A 14129-nucleotide genomic window follows, 5' to 3' on the forward strand; every position below is an offset into this window, starting at 1 on the left:
CCTTAAACATTTTGTAATGATCAGGAACCCAATGCACATACATAAAAATAGTAATATACAGCCAACCAGTAGCCAATATCAAACTAAATGTAGGGAAACTTGAAGCAATAACTGTAAAATAAGGAATGACAAAAGGTTTCTAACTCTCTCCTTACTTATTCTGTATAGTAGTTAAATTCCTATGCAGAACAATTAGTTAAGAAAAGGAAGTTAAATATATAATGATGGGAAAGGAAGAAACAAAATTGTCACGATTGGCAGATGGTATAATAGTATATTTAGTTGACCCTAAAAGTCCCACCAGAAATGTACAAGTCTGAAAAACAATTTAGGAAAAGTGACTGTGAATATCTTTAACTCAAACAAATCAGTAGCATTCTATTACACAAAGGATAAATACCCTGAGAAAGAAATTAAAGGACTTCCTTCACCTTCACAGTAGTCACAATGTACATAAAAATACATTGGCATGACTCAAACCAGAAACATGAAAAATCTGTATAACAAGAATTTGAAGTACCTTAAGAAAGAATTTGAAGATGATCTCAGAAGATGGGAAGAACTCCCATGGTTATGGATTGCCAGAATTAATTTAGTAAAAATGGCCATTTTGCCAGAAGCAGTCAACAGATTGAATGCAATCACCATCAAAATTCCACTCAATTCTTCATAGAGTTAGAAACAGCACTTTGCAAATTTATTTTGAAGAAAAAAAAAGACAGGAAAAATTATCCTCAATGATAAAAGTACTTTTTGCAGAATCACCATCCCTGACCTCAGGCAGTCTTGCAGAACAATAATGATTAAAAACTGTATGATATTGGTAAAGAAACAGGCACATAGATCAAAGGACTATAATTGAAGTCCTAGAACTGAAAACTCAAACCGAGGGTTTTTCGATCTTTGAGAAAGTATATGAAATCATCCAGAAGGGAAAAAAATTGCCTATTCAACAAATGGTGTTTTTCAACTGGAAGGCAATAGAAGAAAGTAAATTGATCCATTTTTATTGCCCTGTACAAAGGTTAAGTCCAAGCTGGTCTAGAACCTCAAAAACAAAACCAAAAAAACAAAAAAACAAAACAAAACAACAAAAAAATCAAAAAACCAAAACATAAAACAACAATATCAACAACAACAACAACAACAAAAACAACAACAACAACAGCAACAACAAAAACAGATACTCTCTAACTAGTAGAATAAAAACGGGGAAAGAGCCTCAAATACATGGGCACTAGGGGAAATTTTCTGATCAAAACACCAATGGCTTTAGCTCTGAGATCAATAATTGACAAATGTGACCTCATAAAACTGAAAAGCCTCTGTAAGAAAAAGGACACTGTCCTTAGGAAAAACCCATAACCTAGTGATTTGGAAAGAATCTTTAACAATCATACATCAAATGGAGAGCTAATATCGAATAGTCTAAAAACTCCAGAATTAGATTACAGAGCATGATATAACTCTATTAAAAATGAGATACAGAGCTAAAAATATTTCTTTACTGAAGAATAGCAAATGGCTGAGAAGTACCTAAAGAAATTTTAAACATCCTTAGTCATCAGGGAAATGGAAATCAAAACAACCCTGAGTTTCCACCTCATACAAGTTAGAATGGCTAAGATTAAAATCTCAGGTGAAAACAGATTCTGGCAAGAATGTCGAGAAAGAGGAACACTCATCCATTGTTGATGGGACTGTAAACTCTTACAACCACTCTGGAAAACAGTCTGGAAGTTTCTCAGAAAATGTGACATTCCATTATCTGAGGACCCAGTTATACCACTCTTGGGCATAAACCCAAAAGATGCTCCAACCTAAAGCAAAGACACATCCTCCACTATGTTCATAGCAGCCTTATTTATAGAGCCAGAAGCTGGAAAGAACCCAGATGTGCTGCAACAGAGGCATGGATTCAAAAAATGTGGTATATCTACACAATGGAATACTACTCAGCTATCAAAAACGACTTCATGAAATTCATAAGCAAATGGAATGAACTAAAAAATATCATCTTGAGTGAGGTTACTGAATCACAGAAAAACACACTTGGTATGCACTCATTGACAAGTGAATATTAGCTCAAAAGCTCTGAATACACAAGATACAATCCACAGACTACATGAGACTGCAGAAGAATGATGACCAAAGTGCAGATGCTTCACTCCTTCTTAAAGTGGGGAACAAGACTATTCTTAGGAGGGGATATGGAGGCAAGAATTGGAGCAGAGACTGTAGGAATGACCAATCAGCCTTCCCCACATGTGGCCCATATATATACAGCCACAAAACTTGGTAAGATTGATGAAGATAAGAAGTGTATGCTGAGAGGAACCGGATGTAGACACAACTAGAGCATGTCAAATACAGAGGGGAATGATAGGGGCAAAGTATGGAACTGAAAGCAGGGTCCCCATTGGAGAAATTAGAGAAAGGATTGAAAGAGCTGAAGAGGCTGTAACCCCATAAGAACAAAAATGCCAACCAGCCAGGGCTCCCAGGGACTAAATACCTACCCTAAGACTATACATGGACTGACCCATGGCTCCAACTGCATATGTAGCAGAGGACAGCCTTGTTGGGGACCAATGGAAGGAGAAGCTATTTGTCCTGCCAAGGTTGGAGGTCCAGTGCCAGGGAATGTCAGGGTGGGAACAGTAAGGGGGATGGATGAGAAGGGTAACACCCTTAATGAAGAAGAGGAGGGTGAGGAGATAGGGGTCTTATGGACAAGAAATCATGAAAAGGAATACCATTTGAAATTTAAATAAAGGAATATCCAATTTTAAAAAAGATAAAGCAGAATTGCTCATTACATTAAAAAAGGGGGGTCTCAAGAGGTGTTGACTTTGTAAGATTGTAACTGTTTTGAGTTTGTGATGGGTATTTGTACTTCCCTGGCAGGCAATCAAGTCGTAGATTATCTTGGTAGCAGCTCATGAGGCTTGGTATACACCTTTCCCACCTAAATGCTTGACTGAGAGGCCGTGGGTCATACTTGTCTGTGTTCCTTATACTCTAAGTCAACATTGCTCAATTAATTTCTTCTGCATCCTATTTTGTTCTTTCTCTCCTCATACATGACTCTCCATTTCTCTATTTCTGCCTTTTACTCTTTTTTCTTTCCCCTGTGTTTTTGCATGAACATTTTCATATTTATATGTCCCTTCAGACTCTGGAAGCCTGGGCTCCCATATTTTTGTCTGTGTATCTCTCTGTTTCACTTTTCAAGGTACTGCCAGTGGTGAGGTCTAGGAAGCCCACCTTAAACTTAAATGGCACCGTTCTTGGCATTTTTTATCCCCTTGGATATACTTTATGAACTTTTGGGCAGTTTACATAACTGTCCTACTTTGGCACACATCCATAATTATGTGCAATATCTGATCCTGCAGTGACGCTTACATAGAAACTATATACCCTATTGATGAGAAGCAGAGAAGTGAAACCCCAGTTTTTGTTGGGCCATGACCTGTAGCACAGGCTCCTGAGAACTCAGTAGGATAGGCTTGGCTGCCAGGCCTTCTGAGTGAGCTCATGCATCCAGGGCAGAGATTTTGCTAATCTTTAATCAGGATAACAAGTTTCATTTTTATAATAATTTTTCAGTACATAGAATCCAGAATATGGGATTTCCTGCATTGAAGTAATCAAGCACACAGCCTGAATTCACAGGAGTTTTCAAGTCTGTGTTCAGGTAGTAAGACATTCCTTGAGCCATGGCCTATTGTAGCATAAATCCTTTTATATGGGAAGCAGAAAATGCATCATAAGTAAGTTATATTTGGCTTGGAGATTATAAAACGACAACCTTGAAGCCTCAGAAAATCTCAAGACACTCAAGGAGAATGACTTCTATCAGTAAGTTGCTATCCATGAGCACACTAGTACTGGAATGGACATTTCTGCCTTTCTTTGTTTCTGGACTATTCTATGATCTGTAGTCCTGATTATATACTTTCTGATATTAGCCATCAGTAAATCCTGGCTCCAGAGCATAGTCCATCATTTCTGGTACCACAAAGGAGTATACACTCTCACAGACATATACATAAAAATGAGAATCTAGGTACAAAATTCCAGATCTTATTTGTGATGATGTGATAGGACAAGCAGTGTACAAACACCACTTGCTTTTTGTTATTTATATATTTTAGGTGTTAAAATTACGTTGTTGTACTTAGTGTGAGTTATCATCTTAAGTATAAATCTGCAAAGCACATCATTCTTTGGCAACTGGCTGCACTGTCTCCTTCAGAATAAAATTAATCATAACAATGACATAATAGAACATAAATGCTCCTCTGTCACATTGCAATACTTTTGTATATCTAGATATTTAGCTGTTTCTGAAAAGATAGAATTTTACTGATTAAGGTTATACAAGTAAATGATAATCATCACTGCATATATACATACATATGGCTTGTAAATCCTTTTAAGTTCCCTATACAATTTTTGGTCAATATCAGATAAAATTTGCTTAAGTACATTCTATTATAGGTTCTATTGACATAATGTTTTATCACCTTCTTTGTTGTTTGATTTACTTTTAAGGATGACTCATCGGAACATAGTCTCTGGTAGACCTGAAGGAGAAAGATTTTATAGCAGTCTGATTAATGCAAGGTCTATTTAGAAATGTACCAGGAAATGGCCAAATCGACCCTCATTCAAGGTTTAAGAGAGAAGCCCCTTATTTACTTTTAAGGTTTCTCATATGGGGAAGAGTTAAGACTGATAGAAAACAGCAATTCGTATAACTGATTAATACTACCTGGAAAGATGTGTGGGGGCACTCAGGGTTAAAAGTTGTTCATAAAGCTCCTAAGTGGAAGAATATCTTATGTGGAATGGGAGTCATAAAGGTATCTGGGAAGACACTATTACATAATGCAAAAGGATAACATATATCATGAGTACAGGGGTAAAACAAGGCAAATGTGATGAGTATATATCATGAACAAACAAGTTTTCTACAGTTTGATAAACATGGTATTAGGATACATTAGACTTAGGAAACAAACTTTTAAGAAGGTATGGAGACTGAATAACAATGTATAATGCTGCGGTTCCTTTAAATAAATGAGTCTTGTTTTGAATTACATCTTGTCTCAAAATGGTTCTCATAACCTTTAAATATAGTCTTATATTAGAAATTCTTTGTGAGACTCCATGAAATAGTTTAACACTATTCTTCTACATGTATTAACTTTTACCTGAATACATGTATATGTAGTGTGTGCATATCTATTGGGTCCCATAGAATTTGGGTTACACAAGGTTTTCAGTCACTATGTTTATGCTAAATATAGAATTTTTGATATCTGCATGAATAACCCCATACTCCTACCCACTAACCTATCTCTCCAAAACAGAATTTAAATAGTTTTAACACTTCAAATTGTGTGAGTCCATTTATAGCCTTGGACAACACACTATTGATAATGTTTTTGACCTAAAAGAACTTAAAATAATATCTACTAATTTTTACTTTAGTATTGATGCTGGGCTCATGTTTACAATTCTGATGAAAACAACTGTACTCTCCAAAAATTTATGTTTAACTATATTTAATCAGATCTGTAAATATAATCTAAATATAATTAACTGCTACTTTGTCACACTTATATATAACTTCCGTTGACTGGCAGACAAACCCCTGGAAAACTTAACTGGTTGCAAGTCAATCTTTATGAAAAATGTTTTTCTTATATGGTAATTCACATTTATGTTTTTGTTTTTCTGATATTTGATCTCTGAGTGGAGAAATGGGGATTTGTGTTTTGTTTTGTTCTTTCATTGTTGTTATTTTGTTGATTTCATTGTTGTTTTAAATATTTTTTTTTATTAACTTGAGTATTTCTTATATACATTTCGAGTGTTATTCCCTTTCCTGGTTTCCGGGCAAACATCCCCCTCCCCCCTCCCCTTCCTTATGGGTGTTCCCCTCCCAACCCTCCCCCCATTGCCACCCTCCCCCCATAGACTAGTTCACTGGGGGTTCAGTCTTAGCAGGACACAGGGCTTCCCCTTCCACTGGTGCTCGTACTAGGATATTCATTGCTACCTATGGGGTCAGAGTCCAGGGTCAGTCCATGTATAGTCTTTAGGTAGTGGCTTAGTCCCTGGAAGCACTGGTTGCTTGGCATTGTTGTACTTTTGGGGTCTCGAGCCCCTTCAAGCTCTTCCAGTTCTTTCTCTGATTCCTTCAATAGGGGACCTATTCTCAGTTCAGTGGTTTGCTGCTGGCATTCGCCTCTGTATTTGCTGTATTCTGGCTGTGTCTCTCAGGAGCGATCTACATCCGGCTCCTGTCGGTCTGCACTTCTTTGCTTCATCCATCTTGTCTAATTGGGTGGCTCTATATGTATGGGCCACATGTGGGGCAGGCTCTGAATGGGTGTTCCTTCAGTCTCTGTTTTAATCTTTGCCTCTCCCTTCCCTGCCAAGGGTATTCTTTTTCCTCATTTAAAGAAGGAGTGAAGCATTCACATTTTGATCATCCGTCTTGAGTTTCGTTTGTTCTAGGGATCTAGGGTAATTCAAGCATTTGGGCTAATAGCCACTTATCAATGAGTGCATACCATGTATGTCTTTCTGTGATTGGGTTAGCTCACTCCAGATGATATTTTCCAGTTCCAACCATTTGCCTACGAATTTCATAAACTCGTTGTTTTTGATAGCTGAGTAAGATTCCATTGTGTAGATGTACCACATTTTCTGTATCCATTCCTCAGTTGAAGGGCATCTGGGTTCTTTCCAGCTTCTGGCTATTATAAATAAGGCTGCGATGAACATAGTGGAGCACGTGTCTCTTTTATATGTTGAGGCATCTTTTGGGTATATGCCCAAGAGAGGTATAGCTGGAACCTCAGGCAGTTCAATGTCCAATTTTCTGAGGAACCTCCAGACTGATTTCCAGAATGGTTTTTTTTTTTTATTAACTTGAGTATTTCTTATATACATTTCGAGTGTTATTCCCTTTCCTGGTTTCCGGGCAAACATCCCCCTCCCCCCTCCCCTTCCTTATGGGTGTTCCCCTCCCAACCCTCCCCCCATTGCCACCCTCCCCCCATAGACTAGTTCACTGGGGGTTCAGTCTTAGCAGGACCCAGGGCTTCCCCTTCCACTGGTGCTCTTACTAGGATATTCATTGCTACCTATGGGGTCAGAGTCCAGGGTCAGTCCATGTATAGTCTTTAGGTAGTGGCTTAGTCCCTGGAAGCTCTGGTTGCTTGGCATTGTTGTACTTTTGGGGTCTCGAGCACCTTCAAGCTCTTCCAGTTCTTTCTCTGATTCCTTCAATAGGGGACCTATTCTCAGTTCAGTGGTTTGCTGCTGGCATTCGCCTCTATATTTGCTGTATTCTGGCTGTGTCTCTCAGGAGCGATCTACATCCGGCTCCTGTCGGTCTGCACTTCTTAGCTTCATCCATCTTGTCTAATTGGGTGGCTCTATATGTATGGGCCACATGTGGGGCAGGCTCTGAATGGGTGTTCCTTCAGTCTCTGTTTTAATCTTTGCCTCTCCCTTCCCTGCCAAGGGTATTCTTTTTCCTCATTTAAAGAAGGAGTGAAGCATTCACATTTTGATCATCTGTCTTGAGTTTCGTTTGTTCTAGGGATCTAGGGTAATTCAAGCATTTGGGCTAATAGCCACTTATCAATGAGTGCATACCATGTATGTCTTTCTGTGATTGGGTTAGCTCACTAAGGATGATATTTTCCAGTTCCAACCATTTGCCTACGAATTTCATAAACTCGTTGTTTTTGATAGCTGAGTAATATTCCATTGTGTAGATGTACCACATTTTCTGTATCCATTCCTCTGTTGAAGGGCATCTGGGTTCTTTCCATTTTCTGGCTATTATAAATAAGGCTGCGATGAACATAGTGGAGCACGTGTCTCTTTTATATGTTGAGGCATCTTTTGGGTATATGCCCAAGAGAGGTATAGCTGGAACCTCAGGCAGTTCAATGTCCAATTTTCTGAGGAACCTCCAGACTGATTTCCAGAATGGTTTTACTAGTCTGCAATCCCACCAACAATGGAGGAGTGTTCCTCTTTCTCCACATCCTCGCCAGCATTTGCTGTCACCTGAGTTTTTGATCTTAGCCATTCTCACTGGTGTGAGGTGAAATCTCAGGGTTGTTTTGATTTGCATTTCCCTTATGACTAAAGATGTTGAACATTTCTTTAGGTGTTTCTCGGCCATTCGGCATTCCTCAGCTGTGAATTCTTTGTTTAGCTCTGAACCCCATTTTTTAATAGGGTTATTTGTTTCCCTGCGGTCTAACTTCTTGAGTTCTTTGTATATTTTGGATATAAGCCCTCTATCTGTTGTAGGATTGGTAAAGATCTTTTCCCAATCTGTTGGTTGCCGTTTTGTCCTAACCACAGTGTCCTTTGCCTTACAGAAGCTTTGCAGTTTTATGAGATCCCATTTGTCGATTCTTGATCTTAGAGCATAAGCCATTGGTGTTTTGTTCAGGAAATTTTTTCCAGTGCCCATGTGTTCCAGATGCTTCCCTAGTTTTTCTTCTATTAGTTTGAGTGTGTCTGGTTTGATGTGGAGGTCCTTGATCCACTTGGACTTAAGCTTTGTACAGGGTGATAGGCATGGATCGATCTGCATTCTTCTACATGTTGCCCTCCAGTTGAACCAGCACCATTGCTGAAAATGCTATCTGTTTTCCATTGGATGGTTTTGGCTCCTTTGTCAAAAATCAAGTGACCATAGGTGTGTGGGTTCATTTCTGGGTCTTCAATTCTGTTCCATTGGTCTATCTGTCTGTCTCTGTACCAATACCATGCAGTTTTTATCACTATTGCTCTGTAATACTGCTTGAGTTCAGGGATAGTGAGTCCCCCTGAAGTCCTTTTATTGTTGAGGATAGCTTTAGCTATCCTGTGTTTTTTGTTATTTCAGATGAATTTGCAAATTGTTCTGTCTAACTCTTTGAAGAATTGGATTGGTATTTTGATGGGGATTGCATTGAATCTGTAGATTGCTTTTGGTAAAATGGCCATTTTTACTATATTAATCCTGCCAATCCATGAGCATGGGAGATCTTTCCATCTTCTGAGGTCTTCTTCAATTTCTTTCCTCAGTGTCTTGAAGTTCTTATTGTACAGATATTTTACTTGCTTGTTTAAAGTCACACCGAGGTACTTCATATTATTTGGGTCTATTATGAAAGGTGTCGTTTCCCTAATTTCTTTCTCGGCTTGTTTCTCTTTTGTGTAGAGGAAGGCAACTGATTTATTTGAGTTAATTTTATACCCAGCCACTTTGCTGAAGTTGTTTATCAGCTTTAGTAGTTCTCTGGTGGAACTTTTGGGATCACTTAAATATACTATCAAATCATCTGCAAATAGTGATATTTTGACCTCTTCTTTTCCAATCTGTATCTCCTTGATCTCCTTTTGTTGTCTGATTGCTCTGGCTAGAACTTCAAGAACTATATTGAATAAGTAGGGAGAGAGTGGGCAGCCTTGTCTAGTCCCCGATTTTAGTGGGATTGCTTCAAGTTTCTCTCCATTTAGTTTAATGTTAGCAACTGGTTTGCTGTATATGGCTTTTTACTATCTTTAGGAACGGGCCTTGAATTCCTATTCTTTCCAGAACTTTTATCATGAAGGGGTGTTGAATTTTGTCAAATGCTTTCTCAGCATCTAATGAAATGATCATGTGGTTCTGTTCTTTCAGTTTGTTTATATAATGGATCACGTTGATGGTTTTCCGTATATTAAACCATCCCTGCATGCCTGGGATGAAGCCTACTTGATCATGGTGGATGATTGTTTTGATGTGCTCTTGAATTCGGTTTGCCAGAATTTTATTGAGTATTTTTGCGTCGATATTCATAAGGGAAATTGGTCTGAAGTTCTCTTTCTTTGTTGTGTCTTTGTGTGGTTTAGGTATAAGAGTAATTGTGGCTTCGTAGAAGGTATTCGGTAGTGATCCATCTGTTTCAATTTTGTGGAATAGTTTGGTTAATATTGGTATGAGGTCTTCTATGAAGGTTTGATAGAATTCTGCACTAAACCCGTCTGGACCTGGGCTCTTTTTGGTTGGGAGACCTTTAATGACTGCTTCTATTTCCTTAGGAGTTATGGGGTTGTTTAACTGGTTTATCTGTTCCTGATTTAACTTCGATACCTGGTATCTGTCTAGGAAATTGTCCATTTCCTGAAGATTTTCAAGTTTTGTTGAATATAGGTTTTTATAGTAAGATCTGATGATTTTTTGAATTTCCTCTGAATCTGTAGTTATGTCTCCCTTTTCATTTCTGATTTTGTTAATTTGGACGCACTCTCTGTGTCCTCTCGTTAGTCTGGCTAAGGGTTTATCTATCTTGTTGATTTTCTCAAAGAACCAACTTTTGGTTCTGTTGATTCTTTCTATGGTCCTTTTTTTTTCTACTTGGTTGATTTCAGCTCTGAGTTTGATTATTTCCTGCCTTCTACTCCTCCTGGGTGTATTTGCTTCTTTTTGTTCTAGAGCTTTTAGGTGTGCTGTCAAGCTGCTGACATATGTTCTTTCCTGTTTCTTTCTGCAGGCACTCAGCGCTATGTGTTTTCCTCTTAGCATAGCATTCATTGTGTCCCATAAGTTTGGGTATGTTGTACCTTCATTTTCATTAAATTCTAAAAAGTTTTTAATTTCTTTCTTTATTTCTTCCTTGACCAGGTTATCATTGACTAGAGCATTGTTCAATTTCCACGTATATGTGGGCATTCTTCCCTTATTGTTATTCAAGACCAGTTTTAGGCTGTGGTGGTCCGATAGCACGCATGCCATTATTTCTATCTTTCTGTACCTGTTGAGGCCCGTTTTTTGACCAATTATGTGGTCAATTTTGGAGAAAGTACCATGAGGAGCTGAGAAGAAGGTATATCCTTTTGCTTTAGGATAGAATGTTCTATAAATATCCGTTAAGTCCATTTGGCTCATGACTTCTCTTACTCTGTCGACATCACTGTTTAATTTCTGTTTCCATGATCTGTGCATTGATGAGAGTGGGGTGTTGAAATCTCCCACTATTATTGTGTGAGGTGCGATGTGTGTTTTGAGCTTTAGTAAGGTTTCTTTTACATATGTAGGTGCCCTTGTATTTGGGGCATAGATATTTAGGATTGAGAGTTCATCTTGGTGGATTTTTCCTTTGATGAATATGAAGTCTCCTTCCTTATCTTTTTTGATGACTTTTAGTCAAAATTTGATTTTATTTGATATTAGAATGGCTACTCCAGCTTGCTTCTTCTGACCATTTGCTTGGAAAGTTGTTTTCCAGCCTTTCACTCTGAGGTAGTGTCTGTCTTTGTCTCTGAGGTGTGTTTACTGTAGGCAGCAGAATGCAGGGTCCTCGTTGCGTATCCAGTTTGTTAATCTATTTCTTTTTATTGGGGAGTTGAGGCCATTGATGTTGAGAGATATTAAGGAATAGTGATTATTGCTTCTCGTTATATTCATATTTGGATGTGAGGTTATGTTTGTGTGCTTTCATTCTCTTTGTTTTGTTGCCAAGACGATTAGTTTCTTGCTTCTTCTAGGGTATAGCTTGCCTCCTTATGTTGGGCTTTACCATTTATTATCCTTTGTAGTGCTGGATTTGTAGAAAGATATTGTGTAAATTTGGTTTTGTCATGGAATATCTTGGTTTCTCCATCTATGTTAATTGAGAGTTTTGCAGGATACAGTAACCTGGGCTGGCATTTGTGTTCTCTTAGGGTCTGTATGACATCTGTTCAGGATCTTCTGGCCTTCATAGCTTCTGGCGAAAATTCTGGTGTGATTCTGATAGGTCTGCCTTTATATATTACTTGACCTTTTTCCCTTACTGCTTTTAATATTCTTTCTTTATTTTGTGCGTTTGGTGTTTTGACTATTATGTGACGGGAGGTGTTTCTTTTCTGGTCCAATCTATTTGGAGTTCTGTAGGCCTCTTGTATGCCTATGGGTATCTCTTTTTTTAGGTTAGGGAAGTTTTCTTCTATGATTTTGTTGAAGATATTTACTGGTCCTTTGAGCTGGGAATCTTCACTCTCTTCTATACCTATTATCCTTAGGTTTGATCTTCTCTGAGTCCTGGATTTCCTGTATGTTTTGGACCAGTACCTTTTTCCTCTTTACATTATCTTTGACAGTTGAGTCAATGATTTCTATGGAATCTTCTGCTCCTGAGATTCTCTCTTCCATCTCTTGTATTCTGTTGGTGAAGCTTGTATCTACAGTTCCTTGTCTCTTCTTTTGGTTTTATATATCCAGGGTTGTTTCCATGTGTTCTTTCTTGATTGCTTCTATTTTCATTTTTAATTCCTTCAACTGTTTGATTGTGTTTTCCTGGAATTCTTTCAGGGATTTTTGCGATTCTTTCAGGGATTTTTGCGATTCCTCTCTGTTGGCTTCTACTTGTTTATTAATATTTTCCTGTGTTTCCCTAAGGGAGTTCTTCATGTCTTTCTTGAAGTCCTTCAGCATCATGATCAAATATGATTTTGAAACTAGATCTTGCTTTTCTGGTGTGTTTGGATATTCCATGTTTGTTTTGGTGGGAGAATTGGGCTCCGATGATGCCATGTACTCTTGGTTTCTGTTGCTTGGGTTCCTGCGCTTGCCTCTCGCCATCAGATTATCTCTAGTGTTACTTTGTTCTGCTATTTCTGACAGTGGCTAGTCTGTCCTATAAGCCTGTGTGTCAGGACTGCTGTAGACCTGTTTTCCTCTCTTTCAGTCAGTTATGGGGACAGAGTGTTCTGCTTTCGGGTGTGTAGTTTTTCCTCTCTACAAGTCTTCAGCTGTTCCTGTGGGCCTGTGTCTTGAGTTCACCAGGCCGCTTTCTTGCAGCAGAAAAGTTGGTCTTACCTGTGGTCCTGAGGCTCAAGTTCGCTCGTGGGGTGCTGCCCACGGGCTCTCTGCAGCAGCAGCAACCAGGAAGATATGCGCCTCCCCCTCCGGGAGCCTCAGTGCACCAGGGCTCCAGATGGCCCCCGGTGTTTTCCTCTGGCATTCGAGATGTATGTGCAGAGAGCAGTCTCTTCTGGTTTTCCAGGCTTGTCTGCCTCTCTGAAGGTTTAGCTCTCCCTCCCACGGGATTTGGGTGCAGAGAACTGTTTATCCGGTCTGTTTCCTTCAGGTTCTGGCGTTGTCTCAGGCAGGGGTCCTGCCGCTCCTGGGCCCTCCCCCACGGGAGCCCAGAGGCCTTATACAGTTTCCTCTTGGGCCAGGGATGTGGGCAGGGGTGGGCAGTGTTGGTGGTCTCTTCTGCTCTGCAGCCTCAATAGTGCCCACCTGACCAGGCAGTGTGGTCTATTTCCCACGGGGTCTGGGAGCAGAGAGCTGCTGCCTGTTTTAAATATTTTTAAAAGATTATTATATTTGTTTGTGATATTTGCCAGCATCTGTATCTGCACCTTTGCATGAAATTCCCAAGGTCAAAAACTAGAGACTAAAACACGGATTTACTTCTTGCACTGGTGGTATAGATTGTTGTGAGCTGCAATTATGAAACAGGAACAAATTCTAACCTACTGAGCCACCTTCTCTACCATGTCATTCCATTGTTTTGGGATGACTTTTCACTATTTACCACAGTCTAGCTTAAAACACAACATTCCCACTCAGCTTTCTGAGTTTTGTCACAGTTGGCTGGAATATTATTAGGGTTTACTCTGAAAATTGCGACTGTTTGCGACTGTTGTATTATTTAATATGTAACCATGTTTTGACATTTTACTTGATAAATGGAGGAAAAAGAGGAAGGGACATGAATGCTACTATTTTTATTGAAGAAGAAAGTGCACTGAATATATGTGAGAGAGCATATCCAGATGTAGGGTCATCTGGTAGAGTTTAAAGTGGATATGATCATCAGTCTGGGCATGTGGAGAAAGGGAGAGTGTCCACGAATGGGGAGGAAGCTGAACCAGGTGCAACAGCCAGGAGACCAAATAGAGAATAAATAGGGCTGAGTAACACACTCTTTGGACTATATAGAGAAGTGCCTGTGGAGGCAGGGCAGCACAGACCCCTAGTTGGAGAAATTAGGAGGGGCAGGGTATATTAGCCAGCAAAGCCTTGTGAAAGTTAGGACTGAGGTATTTCATAAAGAATGATGGAG

The 14129-nt window shown here is 39.2% G+C and overlaps 1 protein-coding gene across 5 annotated transcripts in view; it reads right to left on the minus strand.

The window, feature by feature from the left end:
• Positions 1-14129, minus strand: part of LOC148002394 (uncharacterized) — a 99929-nt gene that overhangs the window by 12569 nt on the left and 73231 nt on the right. For 2 of the 5 annotated variants that reach the window (XM_087577189.1, XM_087577188.1), the window contains one exon: positions 4533-4592. The exons of the other annotated variants lie outside the window; for them this stretch is intronic. In XM_087577189.1, the coding sequence (XP_087433315.1) occupies positions 4567-4592 (26 nt within the window). In that variant the 3' untranslated portion in view covers positions 4533-4566. Of the gene's footprint in view, positions 1-4532; positions 4593-14129 lie in introns of those variants that run through there. 5 annotated transcript variants of the gene reach the window in all.

Source organism: Rattus norvegicus, chromosome 11 (assembly GCF_021556685.1).
Source record: "Rattus norvegicus strain SHRSP/BbbUtx chromosome 11, alternate assembly SHRSP_T2T, whole genome shotgun sequence".
In the NCBI taxonomy this organism is placed as follows: Eukaryota; Metazoa; Chordata; class Mammalia; order Rodentia; family Muridae; genus Rattus; species Rattus norvegicus.